The 20,221-nt window shown below is 34.0% G+C and overlaps 1 protein-coding gene across 12 annotated transcripts in view; it reads right to left on the reverse strand.

Moving 5' to 3' along the window:
• The window catches only part of LOC118186920 (spondin-1-like), a 407,672-nt gene that overhangs the window by 32,795 nt on the left and 354,656 nt on the right, over positions 1-20,221 (reverse strand). For 11 of the 12 annotated variants that reach the window (XM_085821675.1, XM_085821673.1, XM_085821683.1 and 8 more), the window contains 2 exons: positions 10,051-10,143; positions 3,055-3,294 (listed from right to left, as the gene is read on the reverse strand). In XM_085821675.1, coding sequence (XP_085677801.1) covers positions 3,055-3,294; positions 10,051-10,143 — 333 coding nt within the window. The remainder of the gene's footprint in view (positions 1-3,054; positions 3,295-10,050; positions 10,144-20,221) is intronic. The other variant, XM_085821678.1, reaches the window with a different exon arrangement.

Here is a 20,221-nt window from a genome sequence, read left to right on the forward strand (position 1 = left end):
GAATTCCAAACTGGGGCGGAAGCTTAATAGTTAGCTGTGTAACAATACCTCAACAACGTATGATACTACAGAGGTACTAGCCTAGCTGCTACTTTACACTGCGGGGAAAAAAGGGAGGGTGACAGTTCTATATCTCCCGTTCTCACTGAGCCGATTGACAAAATTCAAATTTCGGTTTTCATGCCTCGAAAGCGTGACTTAGGATAAATATTACATTTATATATAGCATTGTTCTAACATAGATATTTTGACACAAAATCGGACTTTTTCTGAAATAACATACAAATTTGCTTTCCACATTTCGATTCTTAGACTCAAATTAGGCCCAGATATTAAATTTTGTAAAATTTGGTGCGAAATTTACAATGAAATTCAAAAATTTATCTTGGAGAATTTTTTTTTCTTTAATTTTTTTTATAATCTTAGTGAATAATAATTCACTTGGCGAACTTTTTAATATATGGCAATCAATTTTCATTTCGCTTCCATTATGCCGGAGAGGGGAAAAAGTCACATCGTTCTTATCTTTTTAGATTGCGTATGAGTGGGGAAAAAGTCACCTGGTTTCTACTTCCAAATAATTTTAGCAAAGTGTTTTTTTTTTTCTACTTTTAAATAATTTTAGCAAAGTGTTTTCGTTTCTACTTCCAAATAATTTTAGCAAAGTGTTTAATCCACATGTGATGTTTTATCGCTTTCAACAAATATGCCAAATTTCAAAGCGCGCCAATATATAAATTTACGTATATCTTCAGAAGTTTTGAATAAAAAATTGTAATTTTTTACAGGTATGCTTAGAAATATGTCTACTTTAAGATGATGTTAAAAATTTATAGATTATAATTCAAAATGTTTTTTTGAAAAATTTATAAAAATTATTGAAAAATACAATTTTAAAAATAAATCATAAAAAATGGGTGAATTATATTTGGAGTGAACCTGAATTTTGAAATGTGAAAAGAAAACTCAAATAAGTTTAATAAAAAAGAGAGATTAATAAATATATACCAAGCTCAATTAACATTAAGGAGCTAAAATTTTGAGAGCTAATTTTTTAAAAATTACTCGTGCTATTTTTACAAAACTTGACAGTTAGGCGTAATTTGAGTGGTAGAATAGAAATATGGAAAAACTTGGTATGTAATTTCAGAAATATTCCAATTTTTTGTCAGAATACCTGTATTAGAGCAATGCTATATATAAATCTAATACATATCCTAAGTCGCGCTTTCGAGACATGAAAAACGCAGGTTGAATTCCGTCAATCGGCCCAGTAGAACGAGAGATATACAACTGTCCAGTTTTTTTTTTTTCCGCAGTGTACCTGTACCAGTGTTCAACGCTTTTAACTCCCGGCCGCTGGTGAGGCATCCTAACAAGGACAATTACTGAATTACAGTACATACGGTAATTCAGTAAGCATTCAGTAAGCAAACTGAATTACCGTATGTACGGTAAAATTGAATTACCGTACATACGGTAATTCAGTTTTAGCATGTTACCGAATTACCGTACATACGGTAATTCAGTAACATGCTAAAATTTCTTAACCGTAGATTTCGAATTTGGAATTCTTACTGAACATTGAATGAAATTAATGTCAAAATTTATCTAAACAAATGAAACTTCTTACACATCAAATTTCAAACTTAATTTACTATGTAAATAACCAAAATTTCTTAACCTTGAAATTCTTAAACCGATTAAAATGTATCATGCACATTCCATTCGACGCATCAGTGCTACTTCCTTGCATGATTTTCTTCTTTGTGAGATCACACTGAATATAGACTGCAAGCTGGTTATGATGCAAGATTCATGACTGTAAACTATCTAACGCAGGAAGTTTTACGCATCCTTTGATACTCCCAGTTTAAGGGGGGAGGTATGTCCCCCGCACCTTTATTCTGTACAGAAATGCATCTTTTAACTTAATTAACTAGCGCTACATATGCGAAAATATCTTTATGAATGCCTTAATTTACATCCAGCGTGTGTCACGTGTTCTGTATTTCGTCCTTTTAACAAGACAGAAAGACATTACAAAAGCCCGGTGTCACTTAAAATAATTATCTCCTCGGCATTCTCTCTAACAAGCTTTGTGACTTTAATTCAGTTAGAATCTGCGCAAGATGCGGTTTCGTGGGCTGTCACGAGATTTTATTTCGGATGGAATAATATATAAGGTAATTCAATATATACAATAGATTTTCCAAGAGATGGAGGACATACGAAGCACGTTTCTATTTACCTCAGTTAAATTAGATTACTGTTCCTTGCGAAATTTATGAATGAAACTATGCACTTTCATTGCCTTAGACTGACATATGGTAAGTAAGTATAATGGCTTTGAATGTAAAGTTAATAAAGAGAAAACTATTTATTTTTGGATTTTTCTCAAATTTTATTCAATTCAGTAAGGAAGAGATTTATAATTTATAAAATTCGCTAAGAGTTTAAAATTCTCTTAGCATTCTTTTTATAATATAAACGTACATTTTCCTTGTGCACGTGACGCTGTCATTTCATTTGTTACTTATTTATTTAAAATTTTCACATTGTTCTATGTGTTAAAATCAGAAATTAAAGTGAATGACCTAAAACTGCAATAGTATATTACAGTACAAGTGAAAAAGTTGACAGTACGGGTGTGTCGGATTTGCGCAATGCTTATGGGTTCCCACAAAATTTTCGTAAATATTATGGGGGTCCTGGGGTTGTGAAAAAAATCTCAGTGATAAAAAGGGGTTTCTATTGAAAAAAGTTTAAGAAGTTACTGTTATAAGCAATGCGACGATATTCTGTATTTTTCGTAAATAAAGCAAGAGCCTCCTTGAATTGTACACTTATAAGCTTAAACTCCAATTTGCTTAACTAACCTAACTCTTAAGCTTGCAAGACGAAGTTTTGCAAAAAGTTTTCTTCTCGCAATGTTACATTAGGAATGTTGAAGTCACAAAATCCAGTCTTTTATTAGTATACGGATCCAGAATTTAAATGTATGCAAAATACATATAAAATATGCATGCTACAATAACATCAAACTAGACTTACGGCAAGGTAGATTTTCCTTGCATTTTCTTCTTTGCACCAATTTTCCAGGACAGGGTTTCCCTCCATTTTCAGGATTCAGTTTGATCATGCGCCGTCTTTCTTTTCGTCCATTGCCGCAGGTATGAGAACATTCACTCCATGCGGACCAGGGTGTCACGACACAGTCGATGACAGGGTGAAGTTCCTTTTCAGTTGGTTGGGCAGGTGAAGTGGACAACGGTGTGAGAGCACTAAGTGGAGCTATTGAGGGGGGAAAGGCAAAAACATATTTTATTATTTTTGGCTCACAAAACACTATCACATTTACAATAAATAAAGAAATCAATAATAATACACAATCCATTTTTATTATTTTGTTATTATATTATCACATACACTACTTTATTTAGTAAATATTAACACCGATACAGATATATTTTTTATACAATGGCTGCCACACATAAAGCGAAAATTATTACAGTCTATTACTTTAAAATAGGCACTTCAAGGTCACAGCGATCTCCTCTCGTTTGTGGTGGTGGTGGTGGTGTATTAAATTATGGCAAAGCACACTAGGGCTATCTGCCTAAGGGGAGGGATGCCTTCGTGGAGGATTTTCTAAGGGAAACTGGCTCGTGTGCACGTTACACATGGGGAAAACCAAGAAAACACCCATGCAGCCAGCCCGTTCGCGGGATTCGAACCTCGAATCGAACTACCAGTGTTCAGCGACTTTACCGCTCGGCCGCTGGTGGGCCCTCTCCTTTGTGATCACATCGTGCGTCGTCGTCACCGCATAGAGAGGATAAAGAGATTTTAATAAATTAGAGACCGCAACAGTTATTGCAATGGTTATGAGTCATGGTTTGCGGGAAAGAAATCACATTGAAGTGAGTATCCCAAAAATGATAGATTGTAACAGGACACCATATTTATAGATTGTAGAGCCTTTAGAATAACTGAATCAATAATTTCCACGATTCAATATAAGAAATAAATCAAACAAGATAAGGCTTCACTACGATAGTTATGGTAAGGTAAAAATAATAACGATAAGTATGGTAATGTATTTTTTGAAAAATACATGAAATTTAATGGAATATATATATATATATTTTGCAGAAAAACAGGAGTAAACAAGTTCCGAGGTTTCAGACTTCCATTCAAAGAATACTTGTTAAAGCAAAACTCAGCTGTGGTTTTACAATTGATAAATCTAATAGTCTGGAACAATATACACTGGTGTGCAAAAATTAAGGACGAAGTCGAAAAATTTGCATATCAGCTGAACGAAGAGGCAGAGCGGACAGAAAGACCAATCAGGAGATTAAGTAAAGTGATGTACGGTAGCACATGCGCAGATATGCAGGTAGACGTAATGGGGGAGTGTCTGAGTAGTATAAAGCATGTTGTCGGTGTAAGATCAGTATTTCTGGCAAAGAGATTGCACGCCGTATAGCAGTTAAAATCACACCGAGTTGCTGCCTCAGCGAGAAATGGCAAATAATCAATCTGTTAGACAACATCTGGATGCTTTTACCCGAGGTCGAATCATTGGGAAGTTGGAGGAAGACCGCAGTGTGACAAGTGTGGCTGCAGAGTTCGGAATTGCTCACAGCATCGTTTCACGACTTTGGAGACAATTTCAAACTACAGGAACAGCTATCCGGGGGTTTAGTAGTGGTCGTCCACGAGGAACCACACGCGCAGATGACCGGTATATTGCCTTACAGGCCAGAAGAAACAGGCGGCAGACAGCGGGAGAAATCGCTAGACACACGACACAGGCGACTGGACGACCGATATCGCGTTTTACCGTGGCCAGAAGACTGCACGGTGGTGGTCTGTTTGCACGACGCCCTGTACGGTGTGTACCTCTAACGCCTGCCCATCGGAGAAGGCGTTCTCTGTGGTGCCGGGAACACCGGAATTGGAGAGACAATGAATGGGGACGAGTACTCTTTACAGATGAGAGCAGATTCAGTCTGAGTAGCGATTCTCACCGCATACTCATCTGGAGAGAGCGGGGAAGCCGCAATCATCCCTCGAACATCATTGAAAGGGACAGGTATGGAGATGGCGGTGTTCTCGTTTGGGGAGGCATCATGCTTGGTAGTCGTACAGACCTTCACATCTTCGACGCAGGTTCAGTCAACGGGACCCGTTATTGTAACGAGATTCTTCTTCCATATGTGCGTCTTTTTAGAGGCGCTATGGGTCCGCAGTTCCTTTTCATGGACAACAACGTATGGATTGGCCGGCACGATCTCCCGATCTCAATCCCATCGAGCATGTATGGGATTTTCTAGGCAGACGCTTGGCAGCTCGTACCTTACCACCAGTAACGATTCCGGAGCTTCGATTGGCCCTGCAAGACGAATGGGCAGCAATGCCTCAACAACTCATTGACACCCTCATTCTCAGCATGGGCAGACGCTGTGAAACCTGCCTAACAGTCAGGGGAGATCATATCCCCTATTAAAGACCGGATGTTTCTTGCTGGACACCCATCACAGAGATGTTTCGGCCTTCAGTCGCATTGCGCTCCATGCTACGTTTTCAATAAAACTTCTTGTTATCCCTCTGATTTCTCTTTTAGTAAGTGTTGCTTACATTACTCATGTCCTTACGTAGTGGGGATCTTACGGTATTAAATGTGTTGATTTGGAAAGCTTTTGTACAAAGTTATATTGAAAAAACCGTCTCGTCCTTAATTTTTGCACACCAGTGTAGTTTTTGTATTCATATTATCCACATGTTAATTTAATTCCTTAAATTATACCTAATTTTGATCTAAAAAAATTCAGTTTTTATGGGACTCAGAATTTGACATTCTCGATGAAAAATTGCAGATTTGGTAAAAGATATTTCAAGTACTCGAAGCAACTGCCAAGAAGTCTCTTTGTACATCATCCACATGAAATTTCAACTTTGAGGTTTGATTACTCTTCTAAATTCCTATCACAAAAATTGTTTCAGGCAGAAAGACTATCTGATGTGACAGATTTCTTAAACTGTAACTGTAGTCGTATAATTAAATTATTGAAAGGTACTTAAAGATAAAGTAGTCGTGTACTCTTCTTTGAAGCATTCAGCACAGCAATGGAAGAAAATATATATGGTTTAATGATAATTAACTGAGAATCACCAAATAATTTAGTATTAGTAATAATTATTTTTATTTTGTGGTAAAATTGTTTTGGGGATAGGCAGATAGTTTTTATGCCAGAAAACATGTATAATGATGCCATTTTTTTTGGAGGGGGTGTCTGTTATGTATACTACCAAGACATAATCATCAATGAGATTTTTGCTATTCGTTAGACTTCAAATGGTACTTCAATGGTACTTACTTTAACTTCCTCATGGCTTGCCGTTATAGGCAAGTGCCCGCTATTGGGGGAAAAAAAAACTTTCTCATGGCCTGACTTAGGTTCTTTTATCTTTCAAATTATTATTGAAGCAGCTCAACAGACTGAATAATTCATTAACACAAACTGTTTACACCTTTTTCTTAAATTAAAATGCTTTAATTATGTGCTTTGATTAAAATATTAATTTATGATGCATTCAAATGAAAATTTTGATGAGCATTTCTATTATTATAGTAAGTAGAAAAGATGTTTTTAACATCATATACTGAGCACCGAGGTACAGAATGACTGTTCGCTTTTTAAAATTATTTAGTCAACACTCATTACGCAGTTGGACTGATTTCTAATTTATAATAGAACTGCTATACTAATACAACAATATTAGGTCTTGAAATTAAGTTAACAAGGAATAATTTATAACCATTATTTGCCATATGATACATAGGTAACTGGTGAAGTATGTGTGTTTCACTATTTTTTTATATTTTTTGCAGCTTTGAAACAACATTATTCATAAATACCTATTTGAACTATAATTGTATAAGCTCAATTTTTCTCACAATAGCCAAAAGACTTTAAATTGTAATAAATATAGAATTTTTCTTAAATATTTTTAAAACGCTATGTAAAATAATAAACATTACATCGAGAGGATTTCTTATTCAAAATCATGGATACGTTTTAGAAACAATTCGTTTTAATTCATTGGTATGATATTCTTTTCTATTCTAATAATATCTGCTTTACACTCTCATTTTATTATTTTATTTGGCATAATTTTGTAACGTAATTAATTATATCAGTTTTCTAATTTTAAGTTATATTTTGTCATGCATCATTGTTTCCGCATTTTTCTTATTTATTTCTTAACTTCTTTTCAGATATTTCTGTATATTAGAAATTTAAAATTGCTGCTAAAACAGAAATTCTGTAGGTATAGCTTCTGCGATAAAAGTTCCAATTATATGCATATCAGACATTTTTAGTGAAACGTTGGTACATTAACGAAACCTGCTTAAATGTTTAATTATGTCAAAGCACAGAAAGGCAGTCTGCCTTAAGAATGGTGCCGTCAGAAGTCTTCCTTAAGAATAGTGCGGGTGATGGAATTTCAAAGAAAAGTGGCTCGTATTTATCTTTTCAAACACTCTCATATATGTCACCCTGTTTGCTGAATTGAAACCAGGACAAAAATATTCGTACTTAGTAATTTTAACCACCCTGTACTAGTAAGCAATGTGAAGATCTAATCAGATAATATTGAGATTATAATCTGAAGAAAATATTACAGTTTGAAAACGTGGATTGTTTTAGACAGATATCAAGATCAAGGTAATTCTCCACTTTCTCAACTTGATTCAATTCCGTACAGAAGCTTCGATGCTTCATTTTAGGAAATGGGAGTACTTTTAATTTGCTTTCTATTTATACATTATATTCATTGTACATTCGTTCCCTTATTATAAAGGTTTATTGGTTGAAAACTATTATAACTACACTTATATGGTTTTCTGTAAATAGTGATCGTAACAATTAAGTAATATCTTAATAAACCTGAACGCGCGCCCACTTTGTAGCTTGGAGAATGTTCGATATTTCAGTAATATCGACTTAAATACTTTCCTCTTCGAAGAAGAAAATATTTAAGCAGCTGTTGTTGGATAATAACTATTCTGTTTGAAATAACATTGAGATGCTATACTCCACAGAACAGCCAATCGCTGTGAATGATAACATTCCCCGAAGTTCCCGAAGAAGACAACTATTTCTATTTAAATGAGAAAGACTGGAAAAACTGTTTTGACAGCATTGTAGCCAATGAGGAATATAGTGTCATCACTGTGAATCATCAAGCCATCACATAAATTTGTGATACGGTTATACCATTATCATCTCCAACTGTCAAAGAACATAGGTTCAGGAAAATGATGCTTACCGTACGTGTTTCACACTGAGATCTAAATATATTTTAAACTCGTTAATACAGAATTATGAACAAAAAAAATAGGGTCGAAAAACTTATTGAGAAATGCGATGAACTCTAAAGGTTGGGAAAGTTAATGGAAGTTGTGGTTGTCTTGCAAACTAGTGCAGTGCCATATTCACCTTATTTTACAGGCACTAACTTGCCAAACTAAATATGATATATTTCAGTGGTCTCAAATTGGCGGCGCGAATTTTATGTGGCCCGCGAAGGCATTTCAATTACGCATTTGTTGCAAATATGGTGTTGCAAAGGTTTCAGATATGAAGTTATTTAAAGTTCGAGTTCATATCCTTTTCATTATCATTAAAAAGAAACATCAATAACGCACTACGAAATCTATAAATAAATTTATTCACAAGGTGATATAAATATTTTTCGAAGATTTGAAAATTTACGGATTTTCCACTTTGTCTGGAAATAGATTTATATGTGAACTGCTTTTCTTCACAGTTGAAAACTGATAAGAAAATAATCCGATTGACCGACGACCATCTACAGCCCGAGAAGAAGATAACTCATGGTAATTCCTCTCCAAGGCCTACAAACTTTATCAGAATCGAAACGCCATCAAGCTGTAGTAAGAAATAAAACAGTTTATGGTTATTTACATGCAAACATAATATTTGTATTTATGCCTCGAAGAAAAATTTAACAAATAAGAGAAAGAGTAATTATTTACTCCAAACTTTTATCCCACATGTAAAAGTTTCTCTGAAAACTTAGAAAGTGTTCATAATTTGTTTATTTTTAGCTTAAAATTAAACTATTTAATGATGAATTAAATGTGTTAGAATTATTTGAAGGAAATATCAATCTAAGAATTTAGTATTTAGCTCTCATTATACTTACATTACAAAGTGTTACCGCAAAAATATCTTGCAGGTACCAAACTTTAGATTTTAGACAGAAAATAAATATAAATTTGAGTTGTTTTCATTTATATAATAATAATAATTATTATTATTTATTATGTTTTGATAAATGTTTAGTGAGAGAAATTTAAAATTTATTTAAAATACTTTTTATTTTGTTAATAAAAGTTTTCATAATGTAAGAAAAAGAAAGAAAATAAAAAAGAAATTTTGGTCCTGTCTATTGTTCTTAGATCGTGCATGTGGCATGTATTTGAGTTTGAGACCACTGAGATACTCTCGGAAGTAATGCCCATATGTTCATCATATATCAGTGCATGTATATCAGTGGAATAAAGATATCATATGAACCATTGCAACTCTCGCTTTTACGGTTCCTTGACGTAACACCAGAACAAACATCGTTTTACAACCAACTTGGATTTCAAAGACATAGTCATGGGTAATTTTATCCAACAGCCTTTATCATTTTCAATCATTTATCTCATGAATGGATATTTACAAAGCAATTATTTTCAGTTTTAGATCAGAGTGGTAATTTAATATCTTTATTGCCACTTTCATTTGAATGAATAAAATATATTAATTCTTAAATGGTAATAAATCAGTTAATGACTTTTACTACTATTACAGCTTCAAAAAATTATTAATAGCATGCATTTGTGCGTTTAAGTCATTAGGATGTCTTCTGCGAAACAACAATTGCTACAACACTATTTATCTACGACAAAATAACAAAAGCATGCCAGTTACATAAAGGAAAGAGAGAGGAAGGAGAACTGACCACAGACAAGTCCTTTCTCCAGGTGAACTTTGGCATCCTTCATTGCATAGGCGTATGCGATGGCAGAAGGCGGCAGCGAAGCTCTGACATAGTCTACATACATCAAGCAGCATGCGCAGATCATATTTAGTTAGTAGGAGACAAGGGAAGCAAGGTATGAACATTAACTCTCTCAGTCATTTTATACGTGAAAAAGACGATTTCAGACAGAATTTATACGTGAAAAAAATATTCATAATGGGCTAGCAGAAGGAGTTAGATGTTGTATTGTTAGCATAACGACTTAATTACAAGTAATTCTTCCTGTGAGTATAATTATTTTAATAACTGAGAGAGTCTACATTATAAACATATTGTACAATGGATGTAAGTTGGCGTGCTAGAGAGAAAAGTGGTAGGCAAACATTATTTTGTAAAATTAGTTGTGAATCAAGCAGAAAAGGATTAGTTTGTGCATACATTAGAAACAGAGAGCGTTCGAGAAAGATCTTTATTATTATAGACACATACAGAAAATTTTAAACACAAAAATAAAAGCACCATAACACAAACTAAATTGGTCTACTGAAATGCGATTTGTAGTAAAAGAAAACTCTAAAACATAACTCTAAAAGTTTTCGAACGCAAATATTTATAATTTTGATCAAGAGATGGCGCTGAAGCTTTTTAAATTTAAAATGGCGACAATGGGGGTAAAAAGATTGTGTTATGTACTGATAGCCATTCAGAATACAACATCACAAAGGAAAGCATGGAATTTACAGCATGTGTAGACATTGAAAGGCCGAGCAAATGATTAGTTTTGCAGCTCATAAGAAAATCATAGTAAATATACGAAACATTTGCATACATTACATTCATCAGCAATTATCTACCCCCGTTTTGTGAGATACACATCTCTGGACTTTTACAAGGCCAGTCCACAGAAGCGTAAATTCAATACGCTAGGAAATGCCAACATAGGCAATTCAGTGAACATGTTTAGTATCCAAGTTTTAAGTATTGGAAATCTGTGTTTTCTGGGGCTTTTTTTGCCAGGGAAATTTCAATCTCCTTCACTGAAAAAAAGAAAAAGCAGTCATTCGGAGAAGTTTCTGAATTTATTAGACGAAGAATTGTGGCTTACAGAGATTTTCAGATTATCTTTTCGAAAAATCGGTCCTTATGGTGGATGAAATCAAGTAATATTGGCGTGAATATAGTATCTGTGCGTGTAGTAGAGCGAACCGATTGACATAAATGATTGTCCTATTGTGCTGGCCCACTCAACGAACGCATCACCGAACGAGAGGACTGATAGAGAAATGACGGATTGCACAGCATCATCAACTGACTGCGTTAAGAAAAGATGTATCAAAAAGATGGTTATCTGATGTTTTTATGGAAGTGATCTTCTCATCCAACATCGTTTCCTTTCTTATCAATTTCCACTTTTGACTTTCACCCATTTTCGAAAAGGTAAGCTAAAAGTAAATTAAATTTTCATCTATTTTATCTGTTTAATATTCTGTTTCTGCTTTTTAGATTTAGAGACTTTTTAGAGATCTTAGATTTAATTATTTCTGTTGATTTTGAGTTAATTATGAACATAGTGCTACTGTAAATTTTAAAAGGAAACATCCATGGGCCAGGAGGGAATTAATCCCATTTTATATTAATTTCTGTGGGGTTAGGTTTGAGAACATTTTGAATGACGAACGGCTTCTAGAAACGAATTAAATTCGTGAACCGAGGTTTTATTGTATCTTATAAGTGCCTTTTTCGTTTATGTTTGGATACAGAAATCTAAAGATATAGCATTTAGCAGTCTAAAACGTAGAGAGACCTATCGATATCTGCCGAATCTATGGAACCAGTTACAGAAAAGTTCTACAGGAACTCTAAGAAAACAGACAGAATATTGGTACATAATTTATTCGTAGCAGAAACTGAACATTGTTTAAGCAAGTAAAAGTGCTCATGCTGAGTTTTACTGAATATGTTCTGAACAGTTCTGGTGTTTGCATTTTTGGGAATAAATACTTTCTGAATTATTATTTTTTTACAGAAACAATATTCCAACATATTGCTTCACTCTTACTTGAATATGGACATTAGAAAATAAGTATGTGAACTGATATACAATAAAGATCTTTCCCAAAAACATTGCATATTTAACACAGGGAAGACAGTGGTATTTTTAATGCAAAAAAGGAGTTTATCAATAATAGCTAAAATATTACAATTTTATAACATATACAAAACTACTTAAATATTTTAATTACCGCCTGCGTAATACCATATTCTTTGCTTTCGACCCACAGTTAACAAGGAAATTATTTTATTTCATAATTTTATTCAAAAAGAAAGCAAAATATGGACACAAGGCAGTAATTCATTTACTATCCGGTTTTTAAATATACAAAACATAGAAATATTTGAATCAAAGTGACATGAGTGATTTGAAACATTCATTTCACAAAACATATTGATCACAATATGTAACTTGTATTATTTGAAAGTATACTGAAGAAATTTTTATAATTATTTTAGTTAAAATACTGTACCAAAACCACATCATTTCATTTCATTGGTACGTTTCATTTCTTGCATTTACAAAGGTACAGGTACGACTAGGGGGACACCAGATATTTACCAACAGGGAGATCCAGGTGCTGTCCCTTCCTACTAACTTTCCCGAGTAGCCTAGCTTGGAAAAGATGCCCGGTTCACGCTTCACCGCGGGCGCTACCACAACCAGGATTATATTAGTGCCTCATTCGCATGTCTTGAGTACTCCATTTGTATATTATATCTATGAAAAGTTACATTATGCATGGTGGTATAATTAATTTTACATGGTAGTTACAAATTTGATGCATACTGTGAAAACATATATGGATTACGATTGTTTTCATACGTTTGTTTGATTCAGTATTTCGGTATTTTGTGGATTGAAGAAGGTGATAGACAGAAACAAATGCAGTGGGCACCAAAGCATCGCCATGGGCAAAAGTGGTATCGCTCCCATTGCACTAACCATTTATGGAAATGCACCAACGTCATGCTCGGGCATTTCTTTACATTGCAGCATTCTTAATAGTTACATATTAATGGTGCATAATTTGCATTACAGACAAAATTGACATACTTTGCGCGAGTACTTTGCAGTTGCATGGATAAATACAATTAACAGAGCATATTAAATTGTAGTCATACGTCTATGCTAAAAATATGGAAATTTAAAACAGATAGTAGATTGTGATGGTGTTCCATCTTGCTGAGAAACACAACTCTGTAAATTTGTCCCTTCAGAAATTTGTGGCAATAGCCATATTTTTTATCTAATTACAGCACGTAAATATGGTGACAGTCAGCATACATGATTAAGTCAGGACATCTTACCTTCTGTCAAAACACGAAAGTGGTATAGTTACTTATGGAAAGTTACTCATGGTTTCAGATACGGTGTATGTTGCATTTTTCTACTGCTTATAGTTTCCTCGTAAAAATATTCAGAAATCGCTCACATCATTTCAACTCAATATGTAACATACTGCATTAAAAATCTCTTCGCGGTTATATAAATTAAAATTTAACTAGAAATTAATATCGTCTAATGACAATTTACAGCAATTATATTGATTAGAACTAAAATAGCACAGCATACAATTAATTATTACTATCTTCTAATGATAACTAAAATAACTAAAATAACTCTGTATAGAATTAAATCAATTATTTTACAAAAAAAGAAAAAAAAAAATGCAATTTGGAATTCAAATTTGATTTTTTGAGGAAGACGGTGAACACTAACAAAGAAAAAGAAATTAGCTGCAGAATCACTAGAGATACTAAGGAAAAATAATAAATATTAAATTTTGATCGTAAGATTCAGACAGATATTCAGACAAATTTTAGCATGCCTTAATTCCGACAACTATACTATTATACCGAAAATACTTACTAAGTGTTCAAGTTATAACAAAATATTTATGCTTTACGAATGTTAAGTTTTGCTTATTGTTCAAGCTACTTTCGCATAAAGTACTTAAATCAACGATAAATTTGGCTTGATCTAATAAGCACGACGTGTATCATTGAGAACTAGTTTAAAAGAACTGCTCTCTCTAACAGCATTACAGATTACTATTTCATTTATTTGGTTACTCCGAATAATTAGAATTCCACTTATAATTGTCGTCAGCCCTGCGGAATATAGCTTTATTTGTCAATGATTCTGATACTTTGCAACCACAGTAAAGGTCATGGAAAGTACAAACAATACAAACACTGACTAATCGTTTGAATATGCTTACAAAAACAAAAGTTTAACATTTCTGAGTTTATATTAGTACATGAATTTCAATTAGAAAATAGGAGCCAGTTTCGATAAAGTCCTCAGTGAAGTTAATCCTCCTCCTAAACATATTCTTCGTGAGCTTTATTCTTCCATACTCAATAAAACATACAAACGATCGAAAAAACAAAATGAAAACCTGCTGCTGGCAAACTTCTCCTTTGATTCCATTCGGTTAAATATTTTACAGCGAAGTGGCCCATAACGCCCGTGCATTCAGACATTGACAGGTCGCCCGAACGCCTACGTCCATTTTCTACCTGGTGCTTTCCCCAATCACGTTAAGCATGCTCATTGGTTTCATGAGTTGTTAAATGACATGCCAATAATTCTTTTGAAGCAACTTCTTTCTCCTTTATTTAGCATCAACCCTTAGCTGTTGATGCTCGCACTTGCTAACCTGTTCTAAAGGGGAACTACACACAATAAGTAAAACCACATAAAGATCCCCAAGAGAGAAATAATCACTTAAGTAGGTTATTGTTAACGCTGTCGCATTCTACTGGGCAGGGGGAAGGAAAGAAATCGATTTCAACCAAAATTCTTATACATGGAAGTTTTAGATTTTTGAAGAGAATAGATTTTGACCTTTCTCGATGCAAAAGAGTTAAGTGAAAATTGTGTAAAGTGATATATTGTGTTTTGATCACTTTTTTGGGGCACACGTCTATATATTTATTCCGTAGTAGTACTAATTAGTTCTAGAGTTTCAGCAGTTGTGTAGTAATAGTGTGATAAGTAATAATGCTTACCCACAGAAATGTGACTATACTCTATAAGGCCAAATGCAGACAAATTTTAGAAGTTAGGAATTTTATCCCGAAAACTGTGAAAGACAGCAAAAAACGTTAAGTAGCAAACGTGCAGAGGGACATCGATTTAGTATTCAATGACGCTTTTTCACATTCATCAATAACCTGAAAGGAATTTTGAAATGCAGATCTTGCGGTACAAATCAGCGGGCAGAAATACGTCAGTAAACACGTGTAAGGCTTCAGATGACTGATGCAAATTTTAAAATAAAGCTAACATGTGACAGGAAAGGATATTTTACTACAGTAAGAAATTCATACTGCAGTAGGACATCATGAAGGACAAAATAAAGTTCTAGCATTATTAAATGTCAGCATGACAAAAATCCAATTCTTCTTATCACATGGAGATGAGTTGTGGGGGGTGTTTTAATTAATCATGCCTGATGTATCCATCATCGGCAGTAATACAAATCTGTATTCGAGCTAAAATTCTTTGTTGGAAATTCTGCAGTATTTCAGGTGTCAACATTACTGCATACTTTGATCATGCGGGTTCGTTAGGCTGTTAACAACGCAGGATGGCAGGATCTGTATCTGGTATTTCAATTAAACCCACAAGTCGAAGTTCAGTGGAGTTAGGTCGATGACCTCCGTGGCCACTATACAGCTATACACTACCGAGATAGCAACTGGCCTTCTGAGGAAAGTGAAGTAGAATTTCTACTACCCCAGAGGAGAACAATTACCGAGTGCCAAATCACAGCGGCCACGCCGACAGAAGGTATATTTTAACAACCTGAAGAAACATCTTTACAAATTATATTATCTTATTTTATTATCTTTAGAAAATTAATATTTAATTATATTAACTTGAAGAAACATCTTTACAAATTATACTGTTGTAGATGTTAGTTATACTGTTCATATTCTACTGCTATTGCGCATTTTGTATAACTGGACATACAGCAATGAACAATAGTTATATAAGCTATATAGTGCAAAGTACGAAGGCGTAATAACTTGACCGTTTCAAAATGACATGTGAAAAGCTATAGCTCTTAGCACATGCATTAGTGATACGCTTTAAGAGGGCTGTGTACCGTTGAACACTTTTTAAAAAAATTTTAAGTTTGTACTTTAATGACCGTTAATTTTGTATTTTTGGAGTAAAGTAAGAAAACCAGGGAAAAAAAACAGCAATATTTACAATAAATTAGAAACACTGTTACAAAAAAGTGTAGTATATTTTCATATTTTGTAAAATGCAAACTCATCAGAATAATATTCTCAAGGAGGCAGACTATTATTTTAAAGCTAGGAAGTTATTTAAACATTTTATAAACTAGAATCTGTAATATAACAAAAAAAAAAAAAATACATATTTTCTCATTAAAATTCATGTTTAACACATAATAACTTTATAAAAATGCATTTATCAATTTAAAAATGGTCTCCTCACATGAAATGTTCGAAAAATGTATACCAAATTTAATAAGATTTCAATTATAATCTTTAAAAATATTATGTTTCTTGTTAGCATTAAAACCCGAAAAAATGAAAAACGAGATAAACGCATTTAAAGATTTCAAATACTCGATTACCTACTTTTAGTCAGTTTGTAAACTTAAAACTTCCCTGATTTATAACTTAGTGTTCTTTTCTTTCAGAAATTACATTTTTTTTTGTTTTCTTGCAGCTTTTAAAATTTTTCACATATTTAAAGCCAGTCAGGGAATGTCGTTTTGCAATGTCAATACGGTTAACATCAAACTTTTCATACTCGTGTGCAGTATTATAACCAATATCTACACCTACTTTTCTAAAGATATTAAAAAAACCTCTATAGCCATCATTGAATTGTATAACGGCAACATACACTCCAAATTTCATTGTTTTTAGGTAGGCGAAACTTCTTTTGGTAGTCTTTGCCAAATAACACAGTTAAAGCTCTCCTTTGCACTCTGAGTTTTTCCGTGGAAATATTTAGACAAAAATAGAATAAACAATATTTAATATCATAAAAATACTTTTTGGTCTTTAAAATGCAATTAATTAAAGTTTTAAGCCCCCAAAACAAAAGTAAACAACTCTGACACACAAACTTTGCCTTTTAAAGATGTATATCTGGCGCACTTCCGGTATGCCTTTCGAGGACATACTGTCAAATAAATTATTATAACTCCGATTTAAATGAACATAGGAACAAAATTCAAACAGTTTCGGAAACATAAGAAATAAGACTTTAATCGAACGTAAGGAAAAAAAGAGGTTTTTGAGCAAAATCTCGGTTTCTAAGGTATACAGCCCCCTTAAAACAAAGTGAGCATTGCATTTGCAATTTTTTTTTTGTGTCCGTGGGTTTTTGATAACGTTCTTAGTCCAGATTTGAAGCCTGGATGTACCTGGTTTGGAGATAAATTACGTTGGAGATGGCAGCAGTTTAAATTTGAAGCCATCGGCACTTCTCGTTCCGACGTTCAGCCTTCCTTAGATGGAAGCGACACAAAATAAGTTCGAAAAGCTCAGTGACCTATGAGAAACTTGGTCAGACCTAAATTTCTACGGAAGAGAGTGGTGTAGACTCTTCGGAAGAAATAGTAAATCGGCGTTCCAGAATGTTCAAGTTCCGTTTCTTCTGCCATTCATTGAGAAGCTGGGGTGTTAAGATACGGATTATATGGAGGAGGCCGAAAGGTCAGCTAATTTATCCGATTTATCATTTTGTTGAGTGCCTAGGCCCCAGGTGAGGTATGGCCGAGCGGATAATAGTAATTCGAACAATCCTATCTGAATTTCCATGGCTAAGGGAGAATGGAATTTAAAACTATTTACGGTTGCCAGACAGGAGGAAGCTGAGTCTTTAAAGGTTGTGACATGATATGTTTGATTTGTAACATAAGGCGCCAAAGGGAAGCCAAGCTTCAAGAAGAAGAAGAAGAAACATGATATGATGCGATTGAGAAATAAACTACAACTTGAATGGCTACTGACTTCTACGTGAAAGAAAGAATTATTTGAATAAGGATCTCCGTAGTCGGATTTGTTAATTGGATCCGAGTACGAAAAAACTGCACAAACAATGATCCTGTCCGCGAAATTGTTCGACAAGGAGCTTTCCACTAATGGCAGTTGATGTGATGTGGCAGTTGATGTGATTACCTACACGTGTGATGTCCATTAACTACACTTGCTCTGCTGCAGATATCTGCCTACCTGAAGGAAGATGCTAATGCTGCTTTGTTTATTAAAGCTGCAAAATGACATTGCTGATAGCAGCCATAGAAAAAGAAGAACGGTTAAGGAAACGTAATGTGTAATTATGTTTCTGTCTGTTTCGCTCCCTCAAAGAAGAGAGCGTTTCTCAGCATTTTTCAGTGCCACTGGTTTGGAAGTAAACTTTTTTAAAAATTTATACGTTTTGCTATGTCATTACACGAGACTACAAATTTTGAGTTGCGTCATGTTTTTAAACTTTCATTGACTCCTATGTATTTTTAGAACTGAATCCGAAAATAATGTTTATTTTTCCATCATGTCAGGGTGTTTCAGAAATTGCAATTTTCAACATTTTGCGAAAATATGATTTAAAATAGAATTAAAATGTTTTCTTTTTCTTTACGGCTCATATTAAGAAAATGTGCGTAAGTGTACAATTTTATTTCACGTACTGAAGTTTCCTTGCACAGATCGTGCTTTGCTTCTCGCTTTTCCTTCTATTTTCTTGATAGGGCTCATCTTGGTGTAACATCCAGCAACAGATAGCCATCATCTAAGTAGTCCATTTTCTTTGGTACTACCATTTCTTTGATGTCTTGATAAAATCGTTTCCCCATCTCTTCGCTAGCGGTACCCAGATTTTAAAGAAAAAATAATCCAATTGTGAATTTAGGAAGTGAACCTTTAAGCTCATGAAACAGCCTAAATTTTACTTTTTCTGCAGCATGCTCCCAACGATTGATTTAAAAGTTTGGATCTTTCTTATTGTCCAGAAACTTTAAATACTTCCAAGGCTTCTTCTTCCGCAACTTCCATTTATTTTTTAAAATTGCGATCTTCGAGAACTGTTTCGAGTATCAAGACCAGTAAAGATATCCTCGTTTAGTTTGGCGTTGATGAAGAAATTTGGATTGGCTAGAAGGTGTATTTAAAACATTAAAAATTTTCTTTTGGTAAGAATCTGAGAAATTGCTTCATCGAGGCTAACTTGGAACGCAGAAGTACTTTATTCGGAAAGAGCACTTTATTCGGATCTATGATAGCCGTCGGAGGACATTTTCAGTTCAAAATTTTAATCCAGCCATTTTTGTACAATCTTTTTTTCCTTTATCTAAACGTTTTATCTATTTTTGCTGTCCTTTTCATACAAAAAACTAAGAAATTTTTGTACCCTCCTTGCTGTCCTAAGAGAATCCATATTATTTTGAAATCGCCGTACGCCATCCACTTAGGGTCATCGTATTTAATTTTATCTAGAATAAATTCCGAATCTACGTAACGTTCTTTTAAATGTGCATCATTATCGGAGTCAGCGCTAAAACATAAATAAGAATCAATTATCAAAAAGTTAAAAAACACAGCCATCGCAGGCTTTTGTTACGGATACATTTACATTGGTTAATGGGTGCCGAACGATTTGCATTTCAGGGCTTCTGTTGAAGTTATTTCTACTCTGAAGGCATATTTTAGTACGTCATTTTTTACTTAACCAGTGGACCTCTACATGCGTGCTATGGAAGTTCATTTCACTATGTCTCATAATTTCTTATTAAGGGTAGCTAACGTTCGAAATTCGCATCTAAGGGCGCTGCTATTGGTCTCATAAAATAAAGCATAATTTTTTTTACTGTAAGAAGACATAACTACCGAACTGTAGCTTTTTTACATTCTAAAGTTACTTAGATGATAAAGGACTTTATTATGTTGTACAGACATTAGGATTTTTTGGGAGCAGGCAAGATGAAAAATTAGCAACGACTTCGCCGGCAATCGAACTACGGACCTCTGAAATGCGCGTCTAGCGTGCAGACCACCACACCACGAAGGCATGCCAAGGTGGGAGAAATACCTTATAACGTTA

This window comes from Stegodyphus dumicola, chromosome 8, assembly GCF_044657685.1.
Source record: "Stegodyphus dumicola isolate Sdum_Otavi_A_Nest chromosome 8, ASM4465768v1".
In the NCBI taxonomy this organism is placed as follows: Eukaryota; Metazoa; Arthropoda; class Arachnida; order Araneae; family Eresidae; genus Stegodyphus; species Stegodyphus dumicola.